The sequence below is a fragment of the Ictalurus furcatus genome, chromosome 14 (assembly GCF_023375685.1).
Source record: "Ictalurus furcatus strain D&B chromosome 14, Billie_1.0, whole genome shotgun sequence".
Taxonomy (NCBI): domain Eukaryota; kingdom Metazoa; phylum Chordata; class Actinopteri; order Siluriformes; family Ictaluridae; genus Ictalurus; species Ictalurus furcatus.
In genome coordinates this window covers 18,460,801-18,476,260 of record NC_071268.1, presented here as the reverse complement: position 1 = coordinate 18,476,260, position 15,460 = coordinate 18,460,801, and the positions used below count along the sequence as shown (strand labels likewise).

Genomic DNA, 15,460 nt, shown 5'->3' with positions numbered 1-15,460 from the left:
CACTGTAGCAACGAAACCCATAACTTAGCTGTGCCACCAAACTAGTCTAGTTAGAAAAGTTTTATATTTTATCGGTCTGGTAGTCCTACAAACTCTGACAACACCCGAGGCAAGTGTCATGATAAATCCAACTTTTTCTGATCATGTCATACATTGATGCGCACTAAAATTACTGAAAGAAGAGTTTCATTTTGTAGTGTATTTTTGTAGGTTTGATAGGTTTTGAGTAATCTGATTACTTTTTACCTGCAGTGATCTAGAGCTGGGGTAGCACTGAGACTGCCAACAAAATACTTAAAAATGAGTGTATGTAATTTTATATATATATATATATATATATATATATATATATATATATATATATATATATATATATATATATATATATCTATGAGTGGGATGGAGTTGCAGGGGTGGTGGAGCTACCTCCCCTGAGAAAACGTATTGTTATCGTGAAATAAGATTGTAGTCATATCGCCCACCCCTAAACATTAGCATCTGGTGATTCCAGTCTTGAATTTCATGTAAAATGTGAAATGTACTTCTTAATATAGTAAATATCATAAACTCTGCTGACAGGGATTTTTTTTTTCATTTTAGGAATTCAAATGAAAAAAGTTACAAGAACAGAGCTGTGTTCAGAAATGAGTTTGTTGTCATTCATAAACAGATTAAAAGCAGTAATAAAGCATGAAGCTTGTTGTCATGATGCTGCTAAATGTAACTCTACTCTTTACTCTCTCTCTCAGACTATATAACTGTAGGAGAGACGCATCAAATCATTGAAATATCAACTCGAACTGGAGGACACAATATAGTGTGATACAATAACAAAACAGGTTCATTTGTATTTTCATATACTTGTAATATAATAAAATTTCTACATATACCTCTAAATCCCTTTTTTTATTTGAAACCATTTTTTGATAGGAAACTAGTCGAGGTGCTGATGACATGAAATAAAAATATTAAATGGCAATGGTAAGATGTAATAGTGGTATTTTTTGTTACATTTATGTTGCCATTGGTTTGTGAAGTTTAAAATATGACTTTAACAGCTCAGTGTTGAGTTTACAATTGCAATTTCAAATCTTTTTTCAATTTAATTACTTTCTGGACTCAGCCGGACTCTACTCGGACTCGCCCATTAAGGACTCGGACTTGAGTCCAACTTGGCCCCTTTTGGACTTGGACTGAATTGGTTAAGGACTTGGTCTCGACTCAAACTCGATAAAAGTGGACTCGGACACAACATTACAATAATCAGTAATGTAATCAGATTAAAATGTTAAAGTAGTAATTAGTAATCTCTAGTGGATTACTTCTTTGAGTAATTTACCCAACACTGCTTAAAAGAAAGCTCTTAGCTCTGCTAGCCCAGCCAGGCCTGGACCTACTGTATAACTACTATCAGTTCACTGTTTCCTGTCAATGTTTAATTATGCTGTCACAAATGCACACTGTGTATTTCTTTTATTGTAACACTGCAGGAGATCACCCAAGGTGAGCCTTTACGTTCATTTAGCCTATCAAGCACCACTCACTGTACCTAATCAATGCTCTAATGATGTTTACTCCTGACCTGCATGCTGATATTGACAAGCATCAAGTCAGTTCCCTACAGAGCCTACGTTTGGATGTTGCTCTCATTATTGAATTTGTCTTTTTCTCCCAGCAAAAAGCAACACATTCCTATGATGTATGAGCTCTTTCACTATTGATTGGTTGGATAAGACTTGCTGAAATAGATGGGACTTTAGCTCTTATCTGACTAGAGAGCTCAGCACAATTGCCTCAGTCATGTAACATACAGCCGAGTGCAAAAGATTGCCCTTAGGACAAAACAAAGAAGGCAAAGAAACAGGACATCAAAGTGTTATGTCCGTCTTATGTGTCACAGACGCTCCTTCACCATCACATAAAAGTTTGCATTTCCTTTTCTGAATATCACATTATTGTTCTTTAATATCTTGCATGTGCATCATTCTCTTTCATAACTATTTTCGACCTCTTTGTGTCTATTAAAAAAAAACTACTTAGAAAGCACCAAGGAGGTTGCAAACATTTATCAATTACTGCCAGCATGTCAGATTTTCATGTGAAATAAGCGTGTCCTATTAAAACAGAACCAATTATCAACTCCAGAGATAGGACTTGGACTTCAGAATTTTTCAGGCTATAGAATTTTTAAGAAGGAATAAAAATGACATAAAAAAACAAACAAATCTTTATGAATATAATGTTTCTATTTTAAGAAACAACAGAAATCTAAAGAAACTACAGCAGTTAAATAACAACAACCCGTAACTTTAAAAAGTAAATTAAAAATAAAAAAAGAACAGTGGTGTGCGTTTAGGTTTTATGTGGCACTGCTGCCATCTGTTGGTGGACAGACACACGTGATGTTTAATGACGTGTAGTGCAGTAGTTCTTAATCTCAGTTCTGGGACTACATCTCCACAAATGTTTTTCTTTTCTTTCGTTTTGCCTGTTCTAACACATCTAACTCAGTTCTTGAAGAGAACTACCAGAGATCAAGTGTGCTACACAATAAAACACAAATATGCACAATGCATATGCTAGGACTGTGATTCACATCTTAAATGGTTAAATGAGAGAAAAGAGGTAAAAAAAGATGTGTGTCTCACCGCCTGCTCTTGACAGATCTGTGTGAGCCTCTCTAGCTGCTCCTCCCGCACGGCTTTAGCCTTCTCATACTGCTGAAGCTCCATCTCCATCTCCACCTTCACCTGCAGCACGTACGCTACAGCCACAGAGACACAGGAAAAGAACAGAACAGGAAAGGCTATTTGTTATATGTCACTTCTGATATACATCTCCGATAACAAGTCAATTACAGGCCCTGGTGCTGCGGCTTACACTGTCCACTGAGAAGCAACTTTTAACTGGATACTGTGACACTCTAGACTGCTCTTTTTATCCAGTGAGGAGCATTTACACCCAGCAAACAGAGCACAACACAATAAGACTGTGGCTGTGGACAGACTCATACTGTGTCTGCTCTCTGCCGCATGAACTGAACGGCTCTATTAGAGTTCAGGCCAGACTCATTCCCGAAGCTCCTAAATGTGGCCGTACCAGCTGAGCACCATCATGTAAATCTGCATCTCAATTAGACTGCAATCATTAGAGCCATAATGCTGAGCCTACAGTGACTGTGCATGTCCTGAATGCTACATACGTCTCCTACAGAACCAACCTGGCTGTGCTTTGTCAGCTGTATTGCAGCATCACAGTAAAGGGTAAACCTGGTATAAATTATGTATGCAAGTATAACACCGAGTTATGCACGCCTTTAGATCTTGTCAGTGTCATCATGATAAATTTTTTTCTACTGATGACATTTACATTACTACACTGCACACAATTTCTATACTTTGGTTCTAACATTGGGTAGATAGACTTGCACCCAGTGTTACTGGGATTGGCTCTGGATGCTCCGTGACCCCTGACCAAGATGAAGTGCTTACTGAATTTATTATATGCATAATATGAGTTCCTCAAGGTTTATTTGTATGGTCAAGAGTTTTAACTTTCAAAATGGGTTATACAGAGAACCTTTAAGGGGCTACCAGTGCAACAACCTGTCCTGAAGGATGTTTTAGGGAGCTAGAGTTATATATTATCTAGATCATATGGTATGCCTTATCCTCTAGTGTCTTTTGTGTTGTAAATGACTGCAACCTTTCAGATATTTAGTACCCTTTAGTTTGTTCTTCTGGAGGAACTCTTAGGTTACCAGATGGCTACCCATTCAGATAGGACTAACTAATATAATCCTAAAGATAGGCTGGTACCTTTAAGAGTATGTTTTTAAATGATAGCATCATTAAAGTATATAAATTAAGGAGCACTGTTGTACTTTTAAGTATACGTACATTTACATTTATTTATTTAGCAGATGCTTTTATCCAAAGCGACTTACAAATGAGGAAATACAAGCAAAGCGATATATCAAGCGGAGAATAATACAAGTAGTGCTACCATACAAGATTTATAATTGAGTTCTAGATAAGCAAATTGCACAAAGTAGAGGTGTAAGAGCCAGAGTACGTTTTTTTTTCAAGGATAATGTGGGGTTGGCATTTTAGGGGTTAGTTACATGCTCACGGAAGAGGTGGGTCTTTAGCTGTTTTTTGAAGATAGTGACAGATTCTGTGGTCTGGATTGAGGTTGGAAGTTCATTCCACCACTGAGGAACAGTTAGTGTGAAAGTTATGGAAAGGGACCTTGAGCCACACAGAGTAGGCACTACTAAGGGTTGGTTGTTAACCAATCGCAGATTGTGTGAGGGAACATAAGCCTTCAAGGAGAGTGTTGAGGTAGGAGGGTGCTGTTCCAGACAAGGTCTTGAACGTGAGCATCAAGGCTTTGAATTTGATATGGGTGGCTACAGGAAGCCAGTGGATGGAGAGGAAGAGGGGTGTGACATGGGTGACATGCACACTGTTTTTATGCCAGTGAACAAATCTATACTCACAGTGCCTTTTCCCCCCCAGAGTGTGTTACTGGTAATGCTGTTCTCATGGTGTGTCAGAAAAATGGAAAACAAGATGTACACAGCTGTACTGTTTGTGACCTCAGTATGATATCACTCTGTTTTTACACAGTTTCAGATTTCTGAATATTATATGGTGTTTGAGTATTTCGTATTTCCACCATTCCATTTCACTTAAATGTCAGATGACAGTCCTGTTAATCAGCTGACATGGCGCTGAACTCTCAGCTGCACTGTCTCCATGTGTATTTTTAACTCTACACCTGTGGCTCATTCAGTATTCACATGTAATATCACAGGAGAGCCACAAGAGGGCGTTACACTGCAGAGCTCACACAAAGCTCAGACTAATGCACTGTAAAGGCAAACAGCGGCTTTGCAACAACTCTTGGTGCAAGATATTTTTGAGGAAATGAGTGTGAAAACATGAATGTTTCAAAGGGTAAAAAAGGTGCAAATGAAAAATATATATAGTATGTTATTTGAAGATTAAATGAGGATCAGTGGCCATTGTGTGGGTATGTTTTTAGCTCTTTGTGTGGACTAAATGTCCTAATATTATACATATGAAGGTAGTGTTAGGTGTAAGCATTATTAAGCTACAGTCGTACACAAACTAAAAGGAAAGAAATACCCCACACATAACCTTATAAATGAGTAATACAAGACTGTGTGTGTATGTGTGTGTGTTACCAACTACCTGAAAATTAACAGTGCAAGAGTTGCATGCTCTTGTAAAGAAGGGGGTGAGAATATTAATCTGTTTTCACATGCTTTCTGCTGACTACACACTATCTAACATATCCAATAACTCAAACATGAAACTAAGCAGGCAAAGACACATTTAGATAAATTGGTATTTACACACTGCTGACTGTAACACACACTGATCTCATGGTGCAGGATTTATACGAGTGCACAAAAAGCAGGTTTAAACATGTCCTGAATGAAAAACCACTATCCTGTACAAAGGTAAATAAATCAATATTGAAAATTCTTAGCGCCATACAGAAGACTAATATACTAATATATAAGTCAGGACATGGAAGTAAATTAACCGTCAACAGAAAGTGTGCAGCAAAAAGGCAGACTTTTTTCGAGCCAGATCATTTATAGTTACACTGTGGAATGAGGTTATTTATTCCAAAATGACTAGGTCTGTACACAAAGCAAAATTTTTTGGAATTTGCCAAGAAGTTGGAGTTTGCTTGACTTCCTGTTCCACTGATAGACAGTCTGGACTGAGAACATCGGACTGCTGAGTCGTGGGAGGGGAACGAATGTGACCTGCCAAACTCATCGACCCTGCAAACGCCTGCATTAATAGGAGCTGTGCATAACCGCTATAGACAGGAGAGGTCAGCATGAATTTTAATCAAACACATCCTGGCTGAGCTGCTCGAGAAGGACCTATTGATTGAAGGGCAAATAGAGTTTTAATGAGTAGCTGACACAATAAGCACTTATTTTTGGCAATCATTTCTTTCGATTAGCACTATGGATTTTCCAGGAAAGGATTTTTATCCCAAACATGATACTATCACATGAACATATTTTATGACATCCTTTTGCAAATTTCATTTTGGAAGAATTAAAAAAAGAAAGATGCAAAAACTAGAGGCAATAAAATAACAAACAAACAAATAAGCAAGACAAGAGCAGTGCAGGGGTTCTGCTTACCATCAATAATTCTCTTGACCCTCCATATGCGAAGGGTGATGATGAGGCTAATGGCATCCCAGGGGCTGCTGGGTCCATTAGCAACGGTGGAGGCAACCATTGGGGCCAAAGAGAGCACGATCACAGCACCATCAAACACCTACAGCCACCACACACACACACACACACACACACACACACACACACACACTATAATAATGATTTCATTGATGCTGCTATATTGTCTCTTACAAGCATAATCAGGAAATAATGCACATACACAGCATTTATTGACCCTAAACATGTAGGTAATTTATAGTTCCTTCAGCTTTGTAGGTTCCAAAACCATGTCACAAATAATAATTGAAATATTATTCATGCATCATTAGTAACTGTGTTTTAACATCATGTAAATTCTGCAACATCTTTGTCATGTACAAATTTTAGTGATTTGTCGCTAAACTACATCTTATGTTATTGTGTTAAATGATTTTAAATGACAGAGAGGTAAAAAAGCTAGGTAAAAATAGTTGACAGATTAAAGTCTTTTAGCAAAAATAATGATTAGAATATGATGGTGCAGAGATTTGATTATATTGATTAACTCATTGAAAATGAAACTAGATTTGCCAACAAGTTTTTCGATCATGTTTATATGGAAATATATGATTAACTTTTTTTTCTCCCCATTTTGGTCATTTTGCCATTTCCCACCTACTAGCCAGCTCTCCCCATCACACAACAACTACCAACTACCATACATGAGCTTATAGACACCAATAATTGGTTAGTGTTGCATTGCTTTGATTGATGAGAGAGTCTAATGCAAGCCCTCCCACCCAGAGAGCATTGCCTATTTTGCTCTCTAGTCTCCGGCCATGGATGGCTGTGGCATCACTGGGATTCTCCTGATGATACATGCATAACATTGTGTCTACCAGCTATGGGATGATAACTGGCTTTTTAAAGACTGTAGGTAGTGGTAAAGAACAAAAACATGTAATTATAAGCATTTAATTAAATAAAGCTGTTAGACATGCTGAAGTATATATATTCTTCCATATGCCGACTTTACACAATTTGTCATGGAACAGAAAGAGAAGCTGATTGGTGAACAGTATGAAGCCAGTATGAACACGGTACACAGCGGTGCTGCTACAACACAGCTGTGACATTGAGAGCATGACACTGCAGCAGAAAGAGAGAACGTCTACTCTCTCATTACCTCTCTCTCTCTCTCTCTCTCTCTCTCTCTCTCACTCCTTTCCCTATATTAATGTGTCCCTGAGGAGCTTACCTCAACTTTGTTCTCTATGTAATCCCATATCCCCAGCACCACAATCCTGAAGACAGTCTGAGAGGGAGAGACAGAGAGAAAGAACAAAGGAGGGCAAACATGGAAAAGTCATAGAGAAACAACAAACAGAAACAGATTCACTAGAAGAAAAGTGTTGCCAATTTTGAGCAGGCAGCACATTCACATGCATCCTATAAAGAAGCGTTTGGTATGTATACAATGTAGAGGAGAATTCATAAAGAAAAGAGACAGACACATGCATGCTTCCAGCCCGGTCAGTGCAGAAGAGCTAGATAATGAGCTTGTGGAGGAATTTCTAATGGCATAGCATAATACTAAATTAAAAGGATTAGGAGCCAGAGCAGAGGTTATTCCGCAGCAGAAATGATTCAAATCACCACTACTTGCATGTGTTGAATGAATCTTATGAATATTAACACCTCAGCAAAACAAAATTCCGACTTAAAATGTGATTTCCTTTCAACTCACTGTAAACTTCTTTTCATAAATCATCAATCACGTACATTTACAAACAGAGGGAATTCATTTAAAACCATCTGTGGGACTCTAAAAAGCCTCTATTTCAATTGAGCAGTTCAGCAAGCTATTTCTGCACATGCACACACATGCGCACACACCTCAGTGAAGAAAATGGAGAGAATGACCAGGCTGATCCAGTGAATAATACCAGCAAACTGGGACGCGTTGGTAACTGAGGATATAAATCACAGACAACAGAATGCACTTAATCAGAATATCACAGAATACCATCAAGAAGTTGTAACTGCTCAAATACAACTCAACTACGCACAAATACGTGCAGAATACAGGTTTAACAATACCGAGAATTCTTATCAGTAACTGTTATGTTATTATCACCAATTCAATACATCACATAAGGACGCAGTAATTAATGAATGAGGTACACATGAACACTGTTTCCTCATACTAATGACCTTAAATGAACACTTAAGGGGAGAAGGAAGTTTCTCACACATAGCTGCCTCCTATTCAGATGACATGAAAGGCTTTGGTTTCCATTAAGACAGCCGTCTGAATTGAAAGCATGTCAGGTATTTATGCTATTCAGATACGCCCGTCCACTCCCACAGGGCCAGCCAAGCTCACTCTCAGCACTTCACCCCTGCCTGCTTGTCTATTTATCAGCCCAATTATGGATAATCACTGTGCTGCATTCAGCTGTCTCCCTTCTGTTTTACCTTTTCTTCATGCACCACCAACTTGCCCATCTGTCTTTGTTTATCTCATTCACTGATCTATCCATCAGTCCATTCAACTCCCTCCATCCATTAATCCAGGCAGCTGTGCTGATGTCCCTCCATCTATTCCTCTGCTAATCTCTAGCTCTGCATTTGTCTTCCACTCACTTGCTCCTCCTCAATCTGTCTAGCAGGACTTTTTAAAAGGCCAGACAGGACGCGGAGCTAGAGGCTGACGTATGGCTGCTGTCATCTTTGCTATAGCCGTGTGCTGTGCTCTAGGCTATGCGCTGGTGATTGGCCCACTTGTAATGAAGAAGAGCGTGTATCTAGTGTCAGATCATGTAGATTAGTTTGGCTCACTGTGACATGGAGGAATAATGGCACATGGGAAATTTTCCACTTGGGCTGCATTTTCCAAGGCTGAGACTCAGTCATCAATGACAGGAAAGCTCATGATTTATGGGAGATACAGGAATTGTGGTATTCATGTCAATGGCTTACACAGAACGAGTTTCAACTACAATGCTTTCCAAAAATACTTGGGCAGAAAAGTAAAAATTTTTGCCACTGCTGTGCATTTAAGGAACTGTGATTAAGGTTGATTAAGGCATTGCTGCTAATTAATATATAAACTGTCTTTTTTTTGTTTGACAAATATCCCATATTTTTGGCTTTCTCTATGCTATATGTATGTGTTTAAATATTTTTGTAGCATCCAAATTGCTTGCAATTGCCTTCTCAAGCATTCACATAATTCAATATTTGCAAAGGCAAATCGAAAAAGTCTGGTGATGTCAGTTTCAAAATATATCAACCTTATCGTATGCAAAAACTGGCTGAACAAATTTGGCCCAAAATACCCAGAAATAAAAGAGTATGAATTAGAGACACTGAAATTTTGGCCACTGGAAACATTTTGCTACATACAGTGGTACAGTAAAATGGGGCCTATGTATTATTTGAGTTTTGTGGAGTAATGTAATATTGAGAGGACTGACTTTTCAATAATGAAGTAATATTTCATTACCTTGTAGTTATTTAATTTAATAGATACTTTTCAATTTTCAAAAACACAATTAAAAAAACAAACATTTTTATTGTTAAAGTGCTTTTTTCCAGGACATTTCAGCACATCACTAGTGTGCAAAATAATTTATTATGCAAAATAAATAGCATGTCCCACAGACATAAAAAGATACAAATAAATAATTACAGTTTTACAGTATGATAATTTTTATTTATTTATTTATTTATTCCAGTGCACAAAAAGCTAATTAAGAATCAGGGGAAAGACTACCCACTGTCCATTATCAACCAACCAACCAATCAATCAATCAATCAATTAATTATAATTATTATTATTATTATTATTATTATTCCAATAAAAGGTTTTATTTTTTTGTTTGTTTTGGGCCGAGAATTTTCATTTCAGTACATCATGACTGTGATCAACTTCTTAAGTATGTGGTAAAAATAACATCTTAACATTGTCCAAATTTTAATGGACAATACATTTCTATCTGAGAAAAATGTATTCAATAACTAGTCAGAATATGCATATGTCAGAATAAAAGATGCCCACCCCAGAGAATCTTTTTGCTTAGACCAACACCTCGGTAGTGTTATATTTACAGAGATTTCTAAGACTATCTGTACACTTTGGAGCTGCAGCGCTGTTCTTCTGTATGTCTGTCTGGATGATCTGGTACTCACACTGTAGAAGCCGGGTGTCGATGAGCAGCTCCAGAGTCAGCAGCACCACCACCAGAATAACACAAGCCACCAGCAAACAGTTAAAACCTGCACTCAGCAAACACACCTGCCAAAGAGCTGCCCTCCTCCCACAACATGGCTTTAGCCAGTTAGACCTGAGAGACAGAAAAGAACGAGAGATAGAGAGTAATACAACTCACCATATCACCTTTAATCTATGCAGATTATTACATTGTAATCTTTCAGAATCTTATTTTAATTTACATGCAAATGATGGACATCCTTCTGTGCATGTAAAACTACACATCCATACATACAGTCAAGTTCAAAAATGTGCAATCCCTTAGAACAAAAATGAAACCAACCAAAAATGTAATTTACAGCAAATTACAAGATATTTAGTGTGTGAAGGTTCACTGATGCGTCTCCAGAATTACAAGTAACATGGTAATAATGGAAAAGACTCATTCTGGCCCTTCTCCCACCTCTTTCATGTCCTCTTATTGACATGTTTTTGATTGTTGTCACTAAGGGGGATACAAACTTTTGCACCTAACTGCATACATAACATACAAATATATAAATATAAACACACATAAAAAGTATATTCCTGTTTTGTTCCATAACAGCGTACATTTTATCACTCATAAAAAAAGAAACTTGCAATCACTGTAAAATTTCTTACAGCACAGGTGCAATTTCTTCTGTAATAAATGAGAAAAAGCAAACCCTCTTCTGGACTGGCTCTAATTGGTTCTTTCCTCATTTATCTGTAGTACTCATACATTGTCACATTTTTTTTGTGGGACCTTGTGCTGAACGGAGTTCTGTATGATTAATCGCTTATGCAGTCGTTGTCTCTCTGCCTCCGACCCTCCTTCCCTCCTGCCTATAAAGACTGGCTAATTGAATTGCCCTGTTGATGGCCTTTTTCATTCCTATGCGCTCTATATTCCTGTCACTCTCCTGTTTCCTCATCTTCTCTCTCTCTCTTTCTCTCTCTCTCTCCCTCTCCCCTCTTCGCACCGTCTGCTGCTGTATTGCTGCCATCAACAATCTCTGTTTTGGCAAATTTAACAGAAACACGGGGGTATTCATTATCAGGAACATATGTTATTATCAACATTTCCTGATCACACAAACAATCTACAGATTCTATTTACTGCAATTTGGCCAGACCCGAAAAAAAAAAAAAAAAAAAAAAAAATCATCCAGGAGCTTTCTGGGATCCATCCAATTTTGATGTCTCTCTTTTGATTAAACACTGACTGTGTCTAATATAACATTTCATATGGAGAACAACCATTTGCGTAGTATGTTCCAGTGTGAGCTCCAAGCTTGTACCATACAAGCTGTCCCTTTCCATGGGAGCGGATCCTGATCTTGGCAGGATTGGACTGGCCCATTCGTGGAGCCTGTCTAACCTCATCCTGTGTCCCTGTCCGCACACACACATACACATGCACACACACACCATCTGGAAGCCACAGACTCCAACCCTCAAAAGAAGCCAAAAAAGATGATTGCTTAACAGCATGACTTTGCCTACATTTGATTAGCCAGACAATGCTTACATGCTTCAGTCTTTGCCCTTGCACTGTGCAAGCGAGAAGGACAGAGGAGACACACGAGTGGACTGGATGGCTCAGAGGCGATGCCTGATTATAGCACCTTAGCACTTTGCATTGCTTTGCTCTCCCCAAAGTGCAGACTCTAAATCCCTGGACAGTCTGCAGGTTGTTCTCTGATCAGCTGATTCTGCACTGATTCAGTACTTTTTAAAGTACAGCTGGGGATCCACATTATTGCTCCACGTTGCCTGATCTGAGTAGCAGTTTTGCTTAACAAGGATAAGAATAATAGCTGATCACCAAGCCTGTCCTAAATCTAATGCTTCCAATCTCCTCCTTGTCCCTCCAGTCTGGCTGTGACCGAGAAAGTGAGTTGGGATTTCTGGCAAAATAAAGGATAATAGAAGAGTAAATGTCAGTGTTGAGCAGCAGATCATGCAGGAGAGCTGATTTAGCCAGAGTCCATAGTACCTCAAGAGGATCCTAATAGCATGACAGCAGTGGACTGATGAAACTTCAAATAATGTCAAAAGGCTTAAACATAGCTATGGGCCTCAGGACTGAATAGACTAAAGCCTGAATACAGCAGCGAAAGTTTCAGCACAACTACATCTCAAAAACCACAAAAAAGACCTGAAATAATCTTTTTAAAAAACCCCACTGTGGTACACATGCATTACCCACTCCATAATCCTCCTTTCTGTCTCCCAAACTTTGTAATATATCTTACAGTAGAAATGAACAACCTCTCTAGGTCAAAGAGAAACTGTTTGCACCTACACTTTGCCTTTGTTTGTGGAAATCTATGAGACTTAATTTTGCTTATTTGCTATAAAACTATTTTTTTTTTATATTTCCACACTTGGCTCGAAAAATTCAGTCACAGGTTTTTGTTTCACACAGCTCAATTCATCAGAAACTGCAGATCCCTGAGGTGACATGATGAAGCCTCAAGAAAGAACCTTGTTCTGGGTGACACCAAATAGTAGAATTATAAATCAATACTTTTCTACAGCTGTAAATTATCAAATCAAACAATAAGTGTGTTTGAATGGATGTTCACCAAGCATATTGTGAATACATGTCCTAGGATAAGCACAGTCTTTATGACTACAGAAGCAGTTTTTAGGTACAAATCTACAGTATCTAAGTGAGACTATCTACTGAATCAAGGGTGAGTCTTGGGCATGAGCTGGTTTTGGGAAGAGCAGATCTTTTGGTTATCTATGTGGGAGCACATCCACAGGAGCAGAAGGTGAATCACAAGTGAAGTAGTTCCAAACAGAAGGATGAATCAGGCATGTACAGAGGACAAGAGTATCCACAGCAGAAAAATGTCTAAGGATCAGATCAGGCAGCAGGAGCACACATACAGTTACTTGGGTGTGAATTCAGTCCACATACAGAGAAGGCTTTTCTTCTGTTCAACAGTCTACAACATGCCTTTCCTCATGAAACTTGAAAAAGGAAGCAATGTGCCAAAGTAAAACAGTTATTCAGTGGATTGCTTTCACACATGGCCTTCGCTTAGTGTTAACCCCAGATCTACATTTACAAGTGAAACAAAGATCTTAGGAAATGGATAAAAGGAAGAAGAAAAAATTTCACATCCGCCGAAACATAGTGAACTCTCAGTGCCAACAGTCTTGCCTAAGAAACAAGAACAATGCAGAAGTAATGTCATCCAAGACATGTGAGAGATGCCAGTGCCCACGCATCACTGATGCAAACACCTATTACAAAGACAAATATGCAGCCCTACCCACAGAAGAATAATTATCACTCATGTCATGATTAAGGAGTAAGATGGTTTCTACTTTTGGCTCAACTGGGCCACAATGAAACCTCTGGCTTGGTATGACAATATAGGCAACATTTTACACCTTCCTGTGAGTGCAAAACTCTGTTCAAATTTTTCTTGCAATTGTGAACTAATAGAGGAAAGGGGTGTGTGTGTGAGAGAGAGAAGAGCGAGAGAAGAGAGAGAGAGAGAGAGAGAGAGAGAGAGAGAGAGAGAGAGAGAGATGTGAGGTGTACAGAGCCATAGAGAGGCCATGAAAAGTTTTTTGAGCCACGTTTTTTCACGTGATTTTTCAATCTTGTTTTGAATTAATTGAATTGATTGTAAATCATCTGCAAGGGAATGGCAGATTGCACAGCTATAGATGGATGTACACAAAATCTTACATTTAGAGCACAAATTAAGCAAAAGCATAGGTACAATTACAATTTTGACCTTTATTTAGCTACATCTTTCACACAAAATAAAAAGATGCTTTTCTTGGCCTGTCCAGAGCTGAGAGGCATTATGGGCTACAGGACATGTTAAGCGTCTATTTCTGACAGGAACTGTGGTATTGAATTTACTGTCCAAGGTGACTTCGAAGCTGAAACAGGAGTACAGGAGGCACCTGGGCTCACTGTCTCAGTCACCTACAGGTGTAAATCAAACTCAACACTAATTTAGGACGTTTGAAAGAGACTTTAGGACAATTAATAGAAACTGGCATATAGTCGAGACTGGATTCACAGCCACATTCACACCTGACGTATTCATTAAACATGAACTACTTGTCTAGATTTTGACTGACAGATAAGGAGGGATTGTATTTTAAGCCTCTTAGAATGACTCCTGGTCAAACCTTTGTATGGTGATAAATTGAATCTATTTTTGAATTGTGCAGTCAGTCATCTACATAGTTGACCTAATGTAAAACTGAAAGGCAGTCAAACATTGTGGGGAAAACATATTGTATAGAAAACATAACTTGGTGGTTAGCCATTAATGTCTAAACTGCTGGCAACAAAAGTGAGTACACCCCTAAGTGAAAATGTCCAAATTGGGCCCAATTAGCCATTTTCCCTTCCCAGTGTCATGTGACTTGTTAGTGTTATAAGGTCTCAGGTGTGAATGGGGAGCAGGTGTGTTAAATTTGGTGTCATCGCTGTCACACTCCCTCATACTGGTCACTGGAAGTTCAACATGGCACCTCATGGTAAAGAACTCTCTGGGGATCTGAAAAAAAGAATTGTTGCTCTACATAAAGATTGTCTAGGCTATAAGAAGATTGCCAAGACCCTGACACTGAGCTGAACAGGACAGGTTCCACTCAGAACAGGCCTCACCATGGTCGACCAAAGAAGTTGAGTGCACGTGCTCAGCGTCATATCCAGAGGTTGTCTTTGGGAAATAGACGTATGAGTGCTGCCAGCATTGCTGCAGAGGTTGAAGGGGTGGGGGGTCAGCCTGTCAGTGCTCAGACCATACGCCACACACTGCATCAAATTGGTCTGCATGGCTTTCGTCCCAGAAGGAAGCCTCTTCTAAAGATGATGCACAAGAAAGCCTGCAAACAGTTTGCTGAAGACAAGCAGACTAAGGACATGAATTACTGGAACCATGTCCTGTGGTCTGATGAGACCAAGATAAACTTATTTGGTCCAGATGGTTTCAAGCATGTGTGGTGGCAACCATTTG

At 38.7% G+C, this 15,460-nt stretch overlaps 1 protein-coding gene across 1 annotated transcript in view; it reads right to left on the bottom strand.

Moving 5' to 3' along the window:
- tmem266 (transmembrane protein 266) overlaps nt 1-15,460 on the bottom strand; it is a 61,892-nt gene that overhangs the window by 8,206 nt on the left and 38,226 nt on the right. The window contains exons 5-9 of the mRNA XM_053640864.1: nt 10,412-10,566; nt 8,114-8,187; nt 7,476-7,532; nt 6,200-6,338; nt 2,649-2,764 (exon numbers count right to left, since the gene is read on the bottom strand). Coding sequence (XP_053496839.1) covers nt 2,649-2,764; nt 6,200-6,338; nt 7,476-7,532; nt 8,114-8,187; nt 10,412-10,566 — 541 coding nt within the window. The remainder of the gene's footprint in view (nt 1-2,648; nt 2,765-6,199; nt 6,339-7,475; nt 7,533-8,113; nt 8,188-10,411; nt 10,567-15,460) is intronic.